The following is a 17117-nucleotide window of genomic DNA, read 5'->3' as shown; positions in this document are numbered from 1 at the left end:
CTGTAGGTATGCACAGCACTCACACAGGGAAAATGGCAGCCATGGCTCTTTAATGGGAGCAGTGGGAACTATGAAGTCTCAAGGAAAATCTCAGGAAGGATCATACAAAGGCTCCCTAGAACCGTGTGCAGGGTCAGAAAGGCTTGGGTGTGCTCCTCTCATGCCCTGAACACAAGGAAGGGCTGCAGAATGACATAAAATGTTTTGCTGGGCCTGCAGAACCTTTGGAAATTATCAACCTCTGGAAGAAAAAAAAAAAAAAGTATTTTTTTGGTTATAGAAAATGAAATGGTCTAATAAAGTGTTTGCACTACACTGTAAGGCTTTAGTCCATGTCCAGGATGTCAGTGTGCTGTGTCTTTGCCTACCTTGGTATTGTTAGCTGGCTCTCCATTTGTTCAGAGGAAGCAAAGATTCAAAGGTCAGCAATGACTGGTTTTGAAAAACCAAGTGGTGAATGTATCTCCCACAAACTTGGAGAGAGGAATCACAGTTTGTGTCATTCTTAAATACTTCCCACATTGTCTTACCATTTCTTTTTCTCATTCTTCCCCCTTTTCCCTCTAAGAATTTAATTTCTTCATTATGAATAAGAGTTAGCTGATGCTTATAATTTTTTTTTAAAATGTACTTTGATCTCAGACAAAGTCTGATGGATTTAGTACTCTAGTAATGCATCCTGGGCATGATCTTCAACACTAACCTCAAGGCAGCTTACCTTCCACTGGGAAATGAATTCCCAATGGGACATGAAGTTGCCTGGTATGAGTAAGAACCAGGTTACTTGGTCTAAATGACTAATTATGCAGTGTGGTACTTAGCTTTTGGATTCCAGCTTTGACCTATAAATGTAGAACAAGTTCTAGATTTAGGTACTAGTAACTTCAGTGACAGGTTCTAGTGTCAGTTTTACTGAAGTGCTGCTCCATTCACCTCAGACAACATTCCTGATTCACAGCAGCACAAAGACTGTGGAGTTCAGTGGTGTTTCAGGACCCTGTAAATCAGAGAGATGTTCATCTTGAACTGGGTCTTGGACCAGTGGATTCACTCAGGCACATACCAGCTTTGGGCTGCCCATGGGCTTGTGTGTGCAGATGTTACCCATTGAGTACACAAACTATACATTAGAGGTATTAATTCATCTATCTCTAGCCAAAATCAGCTGAAATACTGCTAATCATTAGGCTTTGGATCATATCTCAGTATTGCTTTAAAAGGCTTTTTTAAAAAATCTGTTTCCCTTCTTTTTTCCCCCCAGTAGATTCAGTGCTTTAGGACTGGAAAACAAGACTTCTGAGTTTTTTTCCAAGTTCTTTCACTGCTTCACTCTTGCCTCTACTTACTCTCTTGAACTAAAACTGGGACTTAGATTTCATCATAGGCATCTCTAGTTAAGGATTTCTGTAAGTTTTCTGATTTACTGAGACTTGTTCTGCAGTTCTCAGTTCCTGTCAGCCTCAGTGGTCAATCAAGCTGAGAATATCTGACTTTGTCTCAGTCTCTTCAACTTCTAGACGATAACATGGGGGGCTTATCTGCCTCTCAAGAAACTATGAGACTTCTTAATTATTAATAATCTACTCTGTGATTAAAAGTAGGAGTTCCCTAGATATCTTTTGCTGAGGAAATGGAGGAATATATTGAGGAAATGAGGAAACATTTTGGTGAGGTCAAAGGTATCCCCAGCACGTTCTGCAGATGGTCTGTCAGGGCTGAACAGTGAGGCTGCATTACACAGCATGCACAGACAGTCCTCTAAACCACATTCCTATTTGAAAACATTCAAGTGGAACAAACTTACTTTTTCATGTCACAACCGGGATCAGATTCACATTTCAGCAGCGGGAAGGGAAAGATAAAAGACTTAATTCAGCTTTCCCCATGCTGGGGATTTTCTGTGGCTCCACCTCTGCCCCTTCCTCTGTCCTCATTCCCAGTGTTTTTGAACTCTGCCTGCACTGCCTTTCAGTGCTTGCCAAGACATCTCCAACTAGGGGTGAGTTAATGAGAACATCTGGCCAGGAATGAGTGATGATGCTCTGTGACCCACCCACTCAGCACATCTGGTGGTCATGGCCACGGATGGGGGACCTTACAGAGTGTTAAGGCTTCTGCAAGGAAAGAGGATTTTGTCATCTATGGCTGGATTTATTGTAAATACCCAAATTAAATCGTTTATATAAAGGGACTTTCATGTAAATGGGAGAATCGTCTATAAATAGGTGCACATACACGCACAAATATACACTTTTTAATATAATTACAGTGTGCAGTCAATGAGTAAGAATGTGGACTGCCTAAAAAGTGTCTTTTTAGATAATTAGTCCCAAACGTCTTAAACTGGTTAACCATCAAGGCATACTGCAAGAGACCTCTCTTTGGTAAAGGTTTTTTGAAGGGGCTGAATGTACATTGTCTCCAAAGGGAGGAGAGGATGAAAAGAGTTTATGTGCTTGGTTGGCAAAGTTCCTCTTTGAAAATATTATTTTAAAGCTGCTGAATTATTCTTTTTCCCTTTACGGATAACTAAGGTGTTCATCCAGACACTTCGGTGAACATCTATATATATATATATATATATATATATATATATGTATATATATATGTATATGTGTATCAATAAATACTGGTGCTCTGCTCTCGTTTTGCTTTGCTGGCTAAAAAAAAAAAATAAGGATGGATTTTTCAGACAGCACAATGAAGTGAAGTGAAAACACTGGGCAAATTCTCTTTTGTTTAATAAAATGGCCTGTGCACAGTTCAGGCCAGCACATTTTTCATGGGATGCAAGGGAGCAGTTCAAAGAATTGGCAAGGAGTGTATCCTGCATATTCATGAGGCTGGGCAAGGAGGTGAAGGTACGGGAGAAGGCAGAAAAGCAATGTGAGGATAGAGTGGAATGTGGAGCGAGTTACCACGGTATCCTATTTTACTGCTGTTTGACGTAAAAAGCTCCTTTGCTTTTACACAACCGCTGGAATTGAATGGAAGCAGCTCAGGGCATAAATAATGAATGTGCCTTTTACACGTTAAGAGAGGAGAATCTGCACCTCATCACTGAGTTAACGTGCCCTTCTTTTCTCTCCCCAGTCTCCAGCCTACGTTGCCGAAGTCAGTCAAGATCTTATCCAGCAGACAGAGGAGAAACTCGAAAACAGCCCCTGCAAAGAGCTATTCTCTCACTGTACAAAGTAAGTATAACTCGATCCCCAAAGATCACAGGGCTGCAGCTCGTGAGGGATGTGTCAGGTGGGGAGAAACGCTGCAGTTTGAACCTGAGGCAGGTATCTTTGGCTTCTGCTCATAGTCCTGGAGGCATAGCTGACAAGCAGTGAAGTCATTTCATCTGAACAAAATATAATAAATATTTCCATGCCATTATATACACTACACACAGGCACTCACTGTTTCAGGTATTTGACAGTGTTCTAGCCAAGTAAACCAGCCATGGATTTCATGCTGTGTGAAAAGAGCTACGATGATAATGTATCCAAAGAAAACATCTCTGTTTCAAAGTGAATAAAAATTAAGTGGCTATACGGTCCATTTAGACAGAGGAATGTGCAGACTTGCTCCGCATGGCTTTTCCAGAAAATCTTCACCAGGAGAATGGGGCTTTTTTAATGCTTTCTGTCTGCCCTTGGCGTTCGAACGAGCAGGGCATTATTTCACCCTTTGTCTGGGAAAAGGCTTATCAATTCCTGCAGCGGGGAGGCGATTTGGGCCATTATGTGCTAAAGCTCCAGGTATGCGATCTGCCTTTGCAAACGCTGGCCAGTAGATCATAAACCCACAGAAATATGAAAAGGAGGGATCATCACACGCCGGCCCATGTGGTTTCTGGCCGAGCGCGGTTTGTTTTCCCTGGGTGATGTAATGGGGATTTGTAACATTCGCTCCGCTGTCATTCATTGTTTTGACTCATTTCATTGACCTTTTCTGCTTTCAGTTATTCTTTGCGTTGGTAGGAGCTGTGGGTTATTTCTGGCCCTCTCTTAGAGCGTGGCCGGTGCCGTGTAGAGATGCTCTGCAGCTCACACCAGTGGTGTGTGCCAGTCCCAGCGACAAAGGCAGAGCTGTGCTCCACACAAACCCCCCTGATGCCTCCTTCCAGCCCTCAAATCGGTTTGAAAGCTGACGGTTCCCTCTAAAATGCGCTTTGTTGTTGCCAAAGAGGGGGAACTCAAAAGCAAACAACTGCTGAAAGGCAGCTATTGTTCTTCTAAAATACGTGCGGCTTTTAATTAACTGAATGGAAGAGGCGAGCATTGGACACCACTTAATGCAGCCCCGTATTCACCCACAGCCATTCCTTCATCTCTGAAACAGATAAATGAGCCAGGTTTGAAGCCTTGGTAATAAATATGCTGGTGATTTCACACGGACCAAAACGAGGTCAAAAGGAAGTTTTAAAAACTTGCTGTTGGTATTTACTGGTATTGAATAATGTTAATTTTGAAAGAGTTCACAGTCAGACCAAAAAAGGGAGGCATACATACAAATATGAAGCCTGCTGTCCTGTACGAGCAGGGAGAGGGATGGGTGTCATTCACATCTTCATAAGTAAAAATCAGTCTGCAAGAAAAATTCATGTGTAACTCTAACTCCTGCTTTGACCTTTAATAGTTTGACTGTCTGCTCCTGCCTCCATTTAAAACTGCACATTTAAGACTTACTTTTTATTTTATTTTGTAAGCTTGAATCCATTAGGAGAACTATATTATCTGTGTCCAGTCAAAGCTAATGAAGACAAAAATTTGACTTGCTGAGTGTGTGCAATTACCTGCCTGCTCCAAACTAATGGTGCAAGAATTAAAATAAGAAAAAAATTAAGAGCTGAGAAATTCCAAAAATAGTAGCTCAGGAACAGGGGAGACACATTAATCATGGTGACTTGTCTGCTCAGGTCTAGAACTGCCTCAGGGTAAGACATAGTCTATCCATTCCTAAACTAGAGTAGTCCTTCAGAGAGGATTTCCTCCTTCCAGCAAAATCTGGAAATGTGTCTGTATACCCTTAGACATGGACACAAAAGTGTCTGTATACATCAAGACAGAAATACTCCTTTTTTTGTGGGCATTTTTCACCCCAAACCAACTTTTGTCCTGCCAGTGCTGCTGGCAGAGGTGGGTAAGCAAGGCAAGGACCAACAGCAGCAGGTGAACAGCCCGTGGCAAACAATGCAACCACCTTCATTTCAGTCAGCTGGCTCAGCTCAGCCCCTCTTTGCTTAGTTCTGAACCTTTGGCCTCTCTGATGGGATGCCTGATGGTCTCTGGCTGCCTTTCATAAGCAACAGACTTTGTTCTCACATTTGCAGACTGACCTTTTTATTCCTTTATTCCTTTTCATTATGCAAAAGATTTTGCACCCACTGCATGAGCCCCAAAATGCTTTTTCTTTGTCCAGAAACAAACCCACATCCCTGTTCAGATTTTTCTTTCCTCTGTTTTGCTCTACAAAGCACATAGCTGTTAGGAAAACCCCTTTGACTTCAGTCACATGTACTCCTTCTTCTGTATAGCAGGAATTGAAATTAATATTTTTACTCAGAATGGTGCCTCTGAGGGAGCCTCTTTGGCAGAGATGGGCTTCAGCCAGAAATCCTCTATCCAGATGTAAACATCCCCCAAGGTCTAGGAGCTCAGTTCCTGAGGGAGTAGTGTTAATTGAGTAACAGAAGTAAAGACATTTGTTGTTCTAGTGGCTAACAACCTCTGGAGAAGTCCATTGAAGCCAATGGGAGTTGCCCTGTTAATTTTCAGCAAGCATAACCAGTGTGTATTACTACTCAGCTGGTATAAGGCCTCCTGTTATGAAATACATCAAACATATCACTTTGTTCCCAGATTGAAACTAGGAGTAAAATAAAGTAAAAAATAAAGTGAAAGTAAAATAATCCTAGCAGACAAGAAGTCTGGATTTTTCTCCTCTTGTTTTGTTTCTCTTTTGCTCCAAGTTCAGGATTATAAAATGCTTATATATCCTTTTCATCTGAGATAGATCTGTCCTTGACCACCTCAGTGGGGAACCATTCCAAGAGTACCTGAGCAGCATGTACTTCGACAGGTTTCTTCAGTGGAAGTGGTTGGAAAGGTAAGTGTCACAAGATTTTTCTTTAAAATGAAAATAAATAAAAATGTTTATTTTTACTTTCCATGAAAAATACATAGAATATACTCAAAATCTGATGCATTTGCTTCTAAAGCTCGAGTGTTTGGCCCTTTAATGGTATTAGGTACATTAGGTGTGTTAGGTATGATTAATGTACATTCAGCAACTTCAGCTGTCTTTTCTGAATATGGTGACTTTTTCTCTGCACCAGTTGTCACTGTTATTAAATCACTCTAAACAGAGAAAAATCCAGCATGTAGGTCCTCAAACCATATATATCTGCTGGACATTTCTGAGCACATTGAATAACCGAGCAGCCTTAGTGGGTATTAATTTGCAGGGAAAGGGGGTCCTGCCTTTTCCTGGTCAGGGAGGGCTGCAGCAGACGTTCACTGCTGGGTGACAGTGACCTTGAGCTGAGAGGAGACCCGGTTTCCACAAATGGAATTAATTAGAGTGGATGAGTTAGGGCCGGAGCCACGTGTCAGCGGGAGGCCTCGGAGATCAAAGGGGCTGTGCCAGCTCCTCTCCCTGGAAAGCTGCAGAGCTGCTGCACAGGAGGGGTGGGCAGAGGGGGCGTTTTGTGCCAAGACATGCTCCACATGCCATCTTCACAGAGCCCAGCATTTACTCTTCCATTTCAATTAAAAAAAAAATCAGAAGATTCATCTCTGATATCTGGCCAGAATATTTCCTATCTGTTTTCACCTCTGGAATAAGGAATTTTCTGAAATGCTTTGAGGATTTTTTTTTTCCCCATTCCCCCAACAAATATGACAAGGCATCAGATATGCCTGGCTTAAGAAGCTGGGAGAACTGCTTTTAGGGTTAGCACAGAGATGTTAGCAGCATGGAGTGATCACCAGCTCCTTCTGACAGCCTGCTGGCTCCAACAGAGCAGTCACACAGTCCATTTACTCCAGGTACATTGCTGAACATGTAGTTATCACTGCTAATTGTTGCTTTTAACCCCAACAGCATTTGCAGCAGCCTCACAGAAGCCTGAAAATAGCATCTTTTCCTCTTCTAACTTTGACCTTCTCCATGTTTTTCTTCTTCCACTTCGAAAAGCAATAATGGACATTAATGAAACGATTCACTTTAACATTTATTCCTCATTGTCATCAACCTCATCATCCCTGTGGTGGGAACAGCCACGTTACTGTGCTCCCTCTGCAGGCTGGCCACCAGCCAGAGGGGAACAAGGATGGGAGGAATATCCATCTCCACTGCTAAGACAGCTGTAAAACTTTGGAGATGGAGTGGTGGATACAAAATCAGATCTCTACGAATCTAGAATTCTTCTCTGTCATGTTATAAAACCTCTGCGGTAGCAAAGTAAAAGTTAGATGTGGATCTGGAGCCATTCTGGTGGAGCAGATTTTGTGGGAAGCCTGTGAGATTGCACAGAGATCATGTCTCGTGGTTGTTAGGGAGCACTCTGCCCTCAGAGACAGACTTATTTAACCCTTAATTTGGTTTTTGCTCCCTTCTTGCCTGTGACACCCCCCCAGGAGGCAGGTAGCCCAGGGGGACAGGCTGGCTTGGAGCTGGTCTTCCTCTTCTCCCACATAAATCCACCTCTCCTGTTCCCAGGGTTGTTTCTTTCCTTGGTTCACATCAGTTTCATGTTTTATTTTCTAGTGGATTGAATTTTGGATCTCTTTTTCTCATCTTGCACACCAAGCAAAGCCATGTGTTACACCATCCTATATATCATGGGAATTAATATCTTGTTGGAAGCTTTGAGGCCTCCTCTTTGCTTAACAAAAGCCAAAGATATATAATGGAGATTCAGAACCCTCCTTGGTCTTAAGATGCTAGCAGAAATTATCCTGATGACTCACTAATGTGTTGTATTTTATTACAGCTTAATATGTTGGAATTGAAAAGTTCAAGCCATACATAGTATTGAAGTAATGTAATTACATAATTATATATTACATTATATTATATGATTACCCTGAGATAATGTGATTATGTAATATTTATCTATTTTGCTTTTCAGAAGTATGCTCTGAAATAAATAAATCACAGAGAGTGCATTAAATGTAGCGTGCCTTTTATATATTTATTTATTTATTTCCTTTTCTTCCAGGCAACCGGTAACGAAAAACACATTTCGGCAGTACAGGGTACTGGGGAAGGGCGGCTTTGGGGAGGTGAGTGATTCCGAAACTTTCTGTTAAGAGTGTTTCTTACTTTTTAGGCGCTTCAGGTACAGGAGCCTGATGCGACAGAGGCTGATTTTCATTAATTGCTGACAGTTTTACTTAACCCCTCGGGACGCCGCGATCTCAAAAGAACACTTCTGAGGGTTATTTTGCGTTTGGATGTTGCAGCTCACAGCGGAATTAGGGTCACACCCTTAATTGTGTTTTGCTGATGGCTGGAGGTCGCTGGAGAGGCAGGGGAGGTGCGGGCGGGCTGTGGCCGAGCAGATCGCAATCTGCACAGACAAAAGGAGGTGGGATAGGAAGCAGGCGGAGGAAAGTGAAATAATTGAACCAATATTACACAGCAGGTTTGGAAACAGTAGTCGGTTCCCCCTGCTGCCCCCGCCTAAGCCTTATTCGCTAAGCCTCGGTCTCTCGCCTTAAAAGGACTAAATCAGACGAGATTGTGAGGGAGCAAAGTGCAGCCCAGACACAGCGTTTGCTTCGAATTACCCAGCAATTGTTCTCTCTAATTCGCAGGTCTGCGCCTGCCAAGTGCGGGCGACGGGGAAGATGTACGCCTGCAAGAGATTAGAGAAGAAGAGGATAAAGAAGAGGAAAGGCGAATCCATGGCGCTAAACGAGAAGCAGATCTTAGAAAAAGTCAATAGTCAGTTTGTAGTGAGTATCGAGCTCCTCTCCCTGCTCACCTGCTCTGGTTGAATCCGGTGCCTCCTCCACCTCCCGCCCCTGGGAAGGTGCCCTTTGCTCCTCAGTCCTGCTCCCTGCACCTTTGCCGGGTCTCATTTTGGTCTCTGGTGCGTGAGAAAAGCACCGACCGAGGAGCCCGTGCCTGCCATGGGAACGTGATGCGTTTTGCAGCCTTGACTTGCATCAGAGCTGCATCAGGCTGAGCTATTTTTATCCAGCGTGATTACCTGAATTCCCAGGGTCTGGGAGAGAGGAGCTCGGGAGAGACTAAAGCAGGTTCAGCCTGAATAGATCAGAAGAGATTGCCTTGTAGAAGCATCTAAGCAGTGAAGTGGAGCTGGTCTGCCTGCTGTAGGGCTTTCCTGGGTCACACCAGCTCTTGTGCCTCTCTTAAAACCTCCCTTAGTTAAAAAAAAAAAAAAAAAGAAAAAAGAAAAAAGAGAAAGGTATAATCTCAGCATCTGCCATGTTCTTTACACTTATTTCAGGAAACGCTGTGTATACAATAGATATTTACTTTACAAGATGTTTACTTACCTCTGGCAGAAGCCAAGACGAGGGCACGTTTTGGCTTCTCTGATTTTTCCTGGGGCACTCACAAGAGCCTCGAAGGAATAACACTGACCTTCATGTCTCAGTGATGGTCCACTGGGTCCTCCAGGACTGGTCTGTTTGGGCCTTCCAGGGAACCTACTGAGATGCAAAACAGGGCAGCAGGAGGTGTAGTTTCCCTTCATTACTAAGGTTTCTCTTACATCGAAAAATATGCCCGGAATTAGTATGCTTGTCCAGCCTGTGAGGCTATCTGAGCCTTGAGGGTTTCTGGTGATAAATAGGCTGGATTGAACAAATTAATCTGCAGAATCCTAACATCTGATTTTTCTGTACTTTTAAATTGTGTGTTTGCCGTGGTAATAAGGCCCATATCGAATTCAGTCAGTGTATTTTTCAACTTCTCTAGAAAAAAATTCCTTAATGAAAAACCAGCTCCTCCTTCTTAGCAGCTAACTGAACTGTCACAACTGTTTTTCTAGGTCAATTTAGCCTATGCCTATGAAACAAAGGACGCCCTGTGTTTAGTTCTGACCATAATGAACGGAGGTGACCTGAAGTTTCATATCTACAACATGGGAAACCCAGGCTTTGAGGAGGAAAGAGCTTTGTTTTATGCAGCAGAGATTCTTTGTGGCTTGGAAGACCTACACAGAGAAAACACTGTGTACAGGTAAGCGCTCTCTCTGGAGCCTTGGGAAGTCTTTTCTGGGTAGGAAGGTGCTGCCTGCAACCTCCCTGCTCATTGTGGTGCTGTGCAGCTTTGGCTGAAATTTCGCAGAGCCCTGTATAAATACAGCACGATTCAGTAATCATGGAAGGAAGCAGTTCCTCCACTAAGTACATCCTGTCTAAATTATACAGAACTGACACAAAGCTCCCCAAACCCTACCTTGGCGTGCACTGGGTGACATAAGAAAATTGTGAAAGTTCCTCTGAAGAAATTTCATTAAGGAATCTCGTCCCCAGTTGGCACAAAATGGAGATCATTCTACCCAAGCCTCTTCCTAATTGCTCAGATTATATTGCACGAGGGGCCGGAGCGCGTCAGATGTTGGAAAAACCCTCCTTCCTGGATTTTTCCCAGGAGGGTGTCTGAGGCGCAGGGCGTGGATTTACACCCTGGGATGGGAGCTGGTGTGATTAGCTGGATTGGATGGTGGTGGCCACAGCGTGCCAGCCGTGGAAGGAGGCTCCATGCTGGCAGCATCCCCCCCGCCGTGGGTGCATCCAGCGGGCACAGCTCTGCCCAGCGCCGCCACGGGCAACCAGCCCCGAGGAGGACACGCTGCAGCTTCTCAGCTTCCACTTTGGCTTCCAGCTCTGAGCAAGCACTTTTCCAGGGCACCACGGGGCTGGCTCACTCGCTGGATAAGCAGGCTGATTGCAGACAGAGTTCTTGTGTGACTCCGTGAGGATTTATTTTTTTAATCAGCGACCAGCGTAGTTGTAAACAACAGTTAATGTTTGTCTTCATCATCCCAGCTTGTGAAATCATTATGGCTGGCAGTCACAGCAGAAGAGGGCCTGTAAATTGAAGAAAGGACTTCCAAGGACAATGATTAATAGGCAATAAGATGTTATTTTTAAAAACCAAGCCACGCTTTAAATCACTTGATAGGCCCATGTGCAATATGCACGATGCGTGTGCTTGTATGGATAGAAATTACAATATTGTTGTTCCTTGGAGGAGATCTCTAACAAACTGCCACTTGGTTCCCTCACTGAGCCTCAGCTCTTGCTAGCTGGCATATGGAGGGCAGACAGATAACATGCTGATTTAGTTGGTGCTGGCCCAAGAAGGAGATTCTTTTTTTTTTTTCCCAAGGAGCAAAATGGAACTAAGCGTGTAATGTCAGTTGAAAAAATCAAATTGTGAGTGAAGTGTCTGACTTCTCTTTTCTTTGAAAAACACCCTACCACATTTAAAAAAAAATAATTAGGAGGTAATAGAGTGTTTCTTTTAAAAGTACTGGTACATTCATAACATGGCTGATATAATGCCATCCTAATGCCATTTTCTAATAGAACAAATCAGGTCTGGCCATCTAAAAAAGTCCATGGCTCTGAGAGAAATGGCATCCCACTTCTTTAAGCAGTTGTTTTCGTGTTACTCTTACAAGAGCTGCTAGTTTACACCTCAGAAGACACATTCATTTTGGTGATGAATGATATTATATCCTTGTAGGTGACATTTTCTAGCAGTGCTTTAGGAGCCTCTGCAGAGACCCCTAATTTGTGATACCACAGCGTGTTTTGGGACCTGTGAGAAGTGCTATATAGGTCAATAAAATGTAGCAGCTAAATGCTGCCTCTTTCTCAGGGCGAATAATTCATCACAAAACACTTATTCCTCGGACTTAATTTCATTTTCTATAAACAAATGAGTAAATCACAGCATTGGAAAACACATCCCCATCTCCTGGGCCGTGGTGATGCACGCTGCACACGTGACCCCAGAGAACAGCCAGGCTCAGAGGCAGATTTATCTGATCCAGAATTCCCTTGGCAAACGTGGCACTTGTGCTGCATTTCTCAACTGCATCATGTGGGTGAAGGTCAACGGGTCGATTGTTCGTGGAAAGCAAACATAAAAAAGCTGCTGGTTCTCCTTGAATTATTTTTATATATATAAATATGTATGTATATGAAAATTTTTTTAGGTTTTTTAGATGTATATACATGCATATAGGTAAATAATTTTGATATGTGCTATAACCATGCCTGGAAGCTCCAGTCAGCATCAAGATCACATTGTCCTAGGCATTTTGCACAGATTTAGGGTAAAGCCTTGTCCACTGTGATTGAGTTCTTTCAGTATTGTTTATTTGAAAAGTAGGCTTGGTACCACTGGGCACCCAGGGAGGTTTATCTTGAGAGGTCGAGAGGGTCTGAAGCAAGCAAGAAGAGGAGATTATTCACAGTGCTGTGTTCTTGCTTGAAATAATAAATAAAAACAAGGGAAGTTTTGAAATTTTAATCTTGGCATTGTCAGAACTATAAAAATACCCCTCTCCATCCACAGGAAAATTCATGACACCGGAGCTGGAGGCACAGGGGGGGCTCCTGCCCAGGCTCTGTGCAATGTCCTGCTTCCCTGGTGCAAGGGTTTCTCCTGTGCACCCCCTCTCTTGGCTCTTTGCAAAGCAGTGCCTCTTGCTGGGAAGCTAACAGGATCAAGCTGGTTCACAAATGCAAGGAGGCCTCACAAAGAGAAGAGGCCAAGCACTGCTTGGATTTGCACCAGGCTGAGCACTGTGTTCAGATAAAAGCCAGGGCACGGTGTGGTGAATGGCAGCAGTGCTGTTCTCCCTGACTCACCCAGCCACAGCCCTCCTGGGGCACTCCCTGCCCGTCTCCCTTCCCTCTCACACCTCTGCTCCCATCTCCCAGGCACGAGCAGGAAGGGAAGGAGCCTGTCTGGCTCCCACCTCAACAGCAGCCCAAGAAGGGCAGCGGTGGCTGGCACAGGTTTGGAAAACAGCCGTGGCCAAGCGAGGGGGCTGGAGCGTGGCTGGCCTGGGCAGCAGCTAGGAGGAGCAGCTGGTGGAGTGGGTTTCGTGCAGACAAACCTTTCAGAAGAATGATCTGCCAAGGCTCTGCTAAATATATGAAAACTGAGATTATTTATTTCAGAAGTTTATAACTTGGCCAGATTTGGGATTTTTTTTTTTCTTTCACAGGAGCAGTAAAAGGCACATCTTTGACATCAGAGTGACCACCTTGCCAATTTTCGTGGCGTTACTCCAGACCACATAGGCACTAGAGTTTCACAAATGTTTGTATGAAGAGTCTTAATCTGGGCAAAGCATTCCCCCCCTGCCCCTCTTTTTCCAAACGTGGTGAAATTATTACACACGTGTGGAAGTGCATGGACACATATTCACATATTTGGTCTGAGTCAGATGCCAGGCGTGGAAAATTCGAGCCCAACAGATTGCTATTTCCATTTTCATATGCAAATAAAGCATTTTAAAATTTAAAATATTTTTCTTTTTGACAAAAGATTTTACAACAGAAAATGTTACAGAGATTTAACAACACACAGGACTACAGGGTTTGGTTTACAGGGCTTACAGCACTAGATGGATGAGTCCATTACGGAGTGGATTAGGAACTAAAAGCTTGGCTTAGGGAAAAATTCTAACTCCGGTTTAGAAAAAGACATATGGTTTCAGTCTCTCTGTGAAGTGAGTTGTAAAAGGTTGTATTGGTTTCAGGAGTTCCTTGCTGTTTGAGTTGACACTCAGTTGGTTTATTACTAGTAATAAATGCACTCACACAGTTGTATGGTTATGTTATCAAAACCAGCTTCATACCAATGGCTGCTATCTTTCATTTTCAGAGATCTGAAGCCAGAAAATATCCTGCTGGATGATTATGGTAAGTCTCAGAGGTTTACAGAGATGCTTTCACAGTAAAGTAGATTAAGTTAGTTTTAGGATATATATTGCACAAAGACAAATAATGCTCTGAAGTGATTAAGGGGCTCAGCATACACTAATGTTCCCGTGCTGGGGAGGCTGAGCTGCTGGAGCTCCTGCACAGATGGAGCGGAGCAGCCGGGGCTGTGCTCGAGCTCAGCGGGGTCTGTGCTCCAGAGCACGGCTTTGCTGGGGCTCTCTGCCTTCTTTGCATTGTTTTTCTGTCCTCCTTGCTGCAAGGCTGATGCAATACAAAGGAAGTTCTGATTTCTAAATCTGTGCTTCCCGCTCTGTTTTCAAAAGTGTTTTCATCCTTTGCTGAGCCGAGTCTCGTTCTGTGCAGACCCAGGTACCCGTTTGCTGCTGAAGGCACTGATAATCGAATCTCATGCTGACTTACAGACCAGATGTAGCCCCTTCAGCCATCAGAGGGTTACAGAATTATGTCAGCCCATCCATTCTCTGTGATCAGTTCAAGATACTTCCCCACAGCATGCTTCTCCTTGCCTTTTTTCCTTGGTTTTAAAATGTCTAACGCAACCCACTCCCGTCCGTAGCCTCACTGTTAACATTAATTTCACTGCATTGCAGTGCCCTTAATAATTCCTCTTTTCCTTAATAACTCCTCTTTTCCTTAATAATTCCTTTTTTCCTTATCAATGAAACTGCTCCAGTTCAGTGATTCAGAACACTCTTCTCTTAAAACATCTGAGCAGTAAATTGCAAGAGTATTGTAGCAATGACCACAGCTGGGGGGTTTGGACTAATTTGGGTCATGTTATTATAGCTGCTTTTTGGTTTTTTGTTTCTGTTTTCCTTCCAGGCCATATTAGAATATCTGATTTGGGTCTAGCTGTTAAAATCCCTGAGGGTGAATCAATCCGTGGAAGAGTAGGGACAGTAGGGTATATGGGTAAGTCTTCTACAGCTCATCTTTTATATCATTACTTGACTTCTAGTGATATTTCTGCCTTGTAAGCTTGAGAAAAAGCATAAAAAATATTCACATTAGGCTGGGTCCAGTTCCTTGCAGCAACCCACACAGAAATCATGGCAGGGGAAATCAGAAGGATTGACCACAGCAGCTCTCAGTGAGTCTGGTCTGTAACCTTAAATCAGCAAAGAAAATGAAAAGGGGAGACAACAACTGGGATTCTAGTGATTTAAGCACAGGTTTATTTTAGGAGGGTTATGTGCTAAAAGAAAAGTTTCTTTTTAGTTGCTGCTTTAAATAATAGTAAGTTATAAAATGATAGTTTGTGATGAAATGGGTAAGTCCACACCTATGGTCATCTTGACCAGAGTCATCCTGAGTCTTCCCCTCTGTGCAGGGGAGGCTGCACAAAAAAAGAGTAGAGATTTGTGCACTGGTAAAATGAAAACACTCTCCCTGCTTCAACTTAGATCTGTTTTCTAAATTCAGTGTAATTATTTTCATGCATTCTCTGGGTGGGCATATTTCTTGGAGTAAAAATTTGCTTGTGCTTATTTGACTAAATAGAAACTAGCTGATGTGAGCCACTGTTACACCATATGGAGACTTTAATGAAAGCAAGCAAATCAGTTGTCATGTCTAAATTTTGTTATCCCAGTGTAAGTTTGCGTGCACACTGAGGCTCTGTGCTTGTGAGCACGTGTGTGTGTGTGTTTGTACCCCTGCATGGCAGTGAGGGGGCCTGCAAGACAGTGACTGTACTCCCAAGGCATCGTGTGGTTGCAACACAAAATAAATGGATTGTTCCTCTTAAAGTGGGAGAGAAAAAAAAAAAAGTTACAAATTGACCAAAAAGACAGAATTTGCTCTTGAAGAAACGTCACGGCCGTTTGCAGGACGTGTGTTTGCATTTCATTTCTTCCCTAAATGGAGAAGTATGGAGGGACTCTTAAGTTTAGGTCTCTGCTTAATATTTAGCTTCAACTTCTTTCTGTTTTTTTTTGTTTGGGTTTTGTTTTTTCCTAATTGGACTGGGTTGGTAGAGGAGTCAGAAGGCAGCATGCACAAGGCATGTAGCATGGAGAGAAAACAGCATGGCATGTAGCATGCTGCATTCTCTGGGATGCAATCAGCAGAAATCAGGAGGTATTTTTGTATTTTACCCACCATTGTCTGTGCATGTGTGTTCAGTCACCAGAATGAAAGTTCTAGACGTTTGTTTTGCCTATCTAAATATCAAAGCATCTCCACAAGACATATCGCTCTCCTCCACAGCTCCAGAAGTGTTGAACAACCAGAGATACACACTCAGCCCTGACTACTGGGGGCTGGGCTGTCTCATTTATGAAATGATTGCTGGGCAATCACCGTTTCGTGGAAGGAAGGAGAAGGTCAAGAGGGAAGAAGTGGACAGGAGGGTGCTGGAGACAGAAGAGGTGTACTCCCACAAGTTCTCTGAGGAGGCCAAGTCCATCTGTAAAATGGTAAGGGGCTGGAAGGCCCAGTGTGGCAGCACCATTAACAAGCTGTGTGTGACACGGTCTGAGCAGTGACACTGTCCCACAGAGGGGCTGCAGAAACAAGGGCTAACCAAGCTCATCTGTTGATGGGGTCACTGCATTCTCTGTTGATTCTAATTGTGTTTCTTTGGGCTTGCTTCTCCATGAGATTCATCACGGTCATCTTGAGCCCTTTCCAAAGTTTCAAGGCCAAGGGAGCGGTATCTAATTCTCGTGAGGCTTTGAATGTTAGTTTGCAGTCAGGAATGCATTTCTGTCTTTTATAACATTGTAGAAAAAATAAAAAGGACTTGATGATGCAAGACTCTGGTTGTCTCCTGCAAGGAACTGAAAACCCCAGGCTTCCATTGTCTTTGGTGAGAGCTGGGGGTAAGCAGGACAAGGATTATGCAATGAAATTATTGTGACACTCAAATGTTGTCCCAGCCCATCTCACTGACTTTGTTAGCAGCTTTTCCCCTGGGGTGCAGGGTATCCAGCTTTTCTTAATACTGTTGAGCTGTTCTTCAAAATGTTTTCTCACTCTTTCAGCTGGGAGTCATTTTTGTAGCACAATAGCCATGTCTGACAATGGAAATCCTCAAACCCTCTGAGAAATCTCAAAGCTGTGTCTGAATTCATCAGTGTGTTGTTGACATCCATCTTTAGAAGGCGGAATTGTAGTTTGGAAAGGGACGTGGCCTTTCTCTTGATGTTGTTTGCT

The 17117-nt window shown here is 43.4% G+C and overlaps 1 protein-coding gene across 4 annotated transcripts in view; it reads left to right on the top strand.

Annotated features, from left to right (window-relative positions):
• The window catches only part of GRK5 (G protein-coupled receptor kinase 5), a 149862-nt gene that overhangs the window by 120296 nt on the left and 12449 nt on the right, over positions 1 to 17117 (top strand). For 3 of the 4 annotated variants that reach the window (XR_003537618.1, XM_027705655.1, XM_027705656.1), the window contains exons 5-12: positions 3094 to 3194; positions 6007 to 6099; positions 8216 to 8279; positions 8814 to 8954; positions 10019 to 10209; positions 13882 to 13919; positions 14784 to 14873; positions 16170 to 16378. Coding sequence is in view for 3 of the 4 variants with exons in the window: in XM_027705655.1 (XP_027561456.1) it covers positions 3094 to 3194; positions 6007 to 6099; positions 8216 to 8279; positions 8814 to 8954; positions 10019 to 10209; positions 13882 to 13919; positions 14784 to 14873; positions 16170 to 16378 (927 nt within the window). In the remaining variant the exon portion in view is untranslated. Of the gene's footprint in view, positions 1 to 3093; positions 3195 to 6002; positions 6100 to 8215; positions 8280 to 8813; positions 8955 to 10018; positions 10210 to 13881; positions 13920 to 14783; positions 14874 to 16169; positions 16379 to 17117 lie in introns of those variants that run through there. The other variant, XM_027705657.1, reaches the window with a different exon arrangement.

Source organism: Neopelma chrysocephalum, unplaced genomic scaffold (assembly GCF_003984885.1).
Source record: "Neopelma chrysocephalum unplaced genomic scaffold, ASM398488v2 Primary Assembly neopelma1_347, whole genome shotgun sequence".
Classification (NCBI taxonomy): domain Eukaryota; kingdom Metazoa; phylum Chordata; class Aves; order Passeriformes; family Pipridae; genus Neopelma; species Neopelma chrysocephalum.
This window is presented reverse-complemented; position numbering and strand designations above follow the sequence as displayed.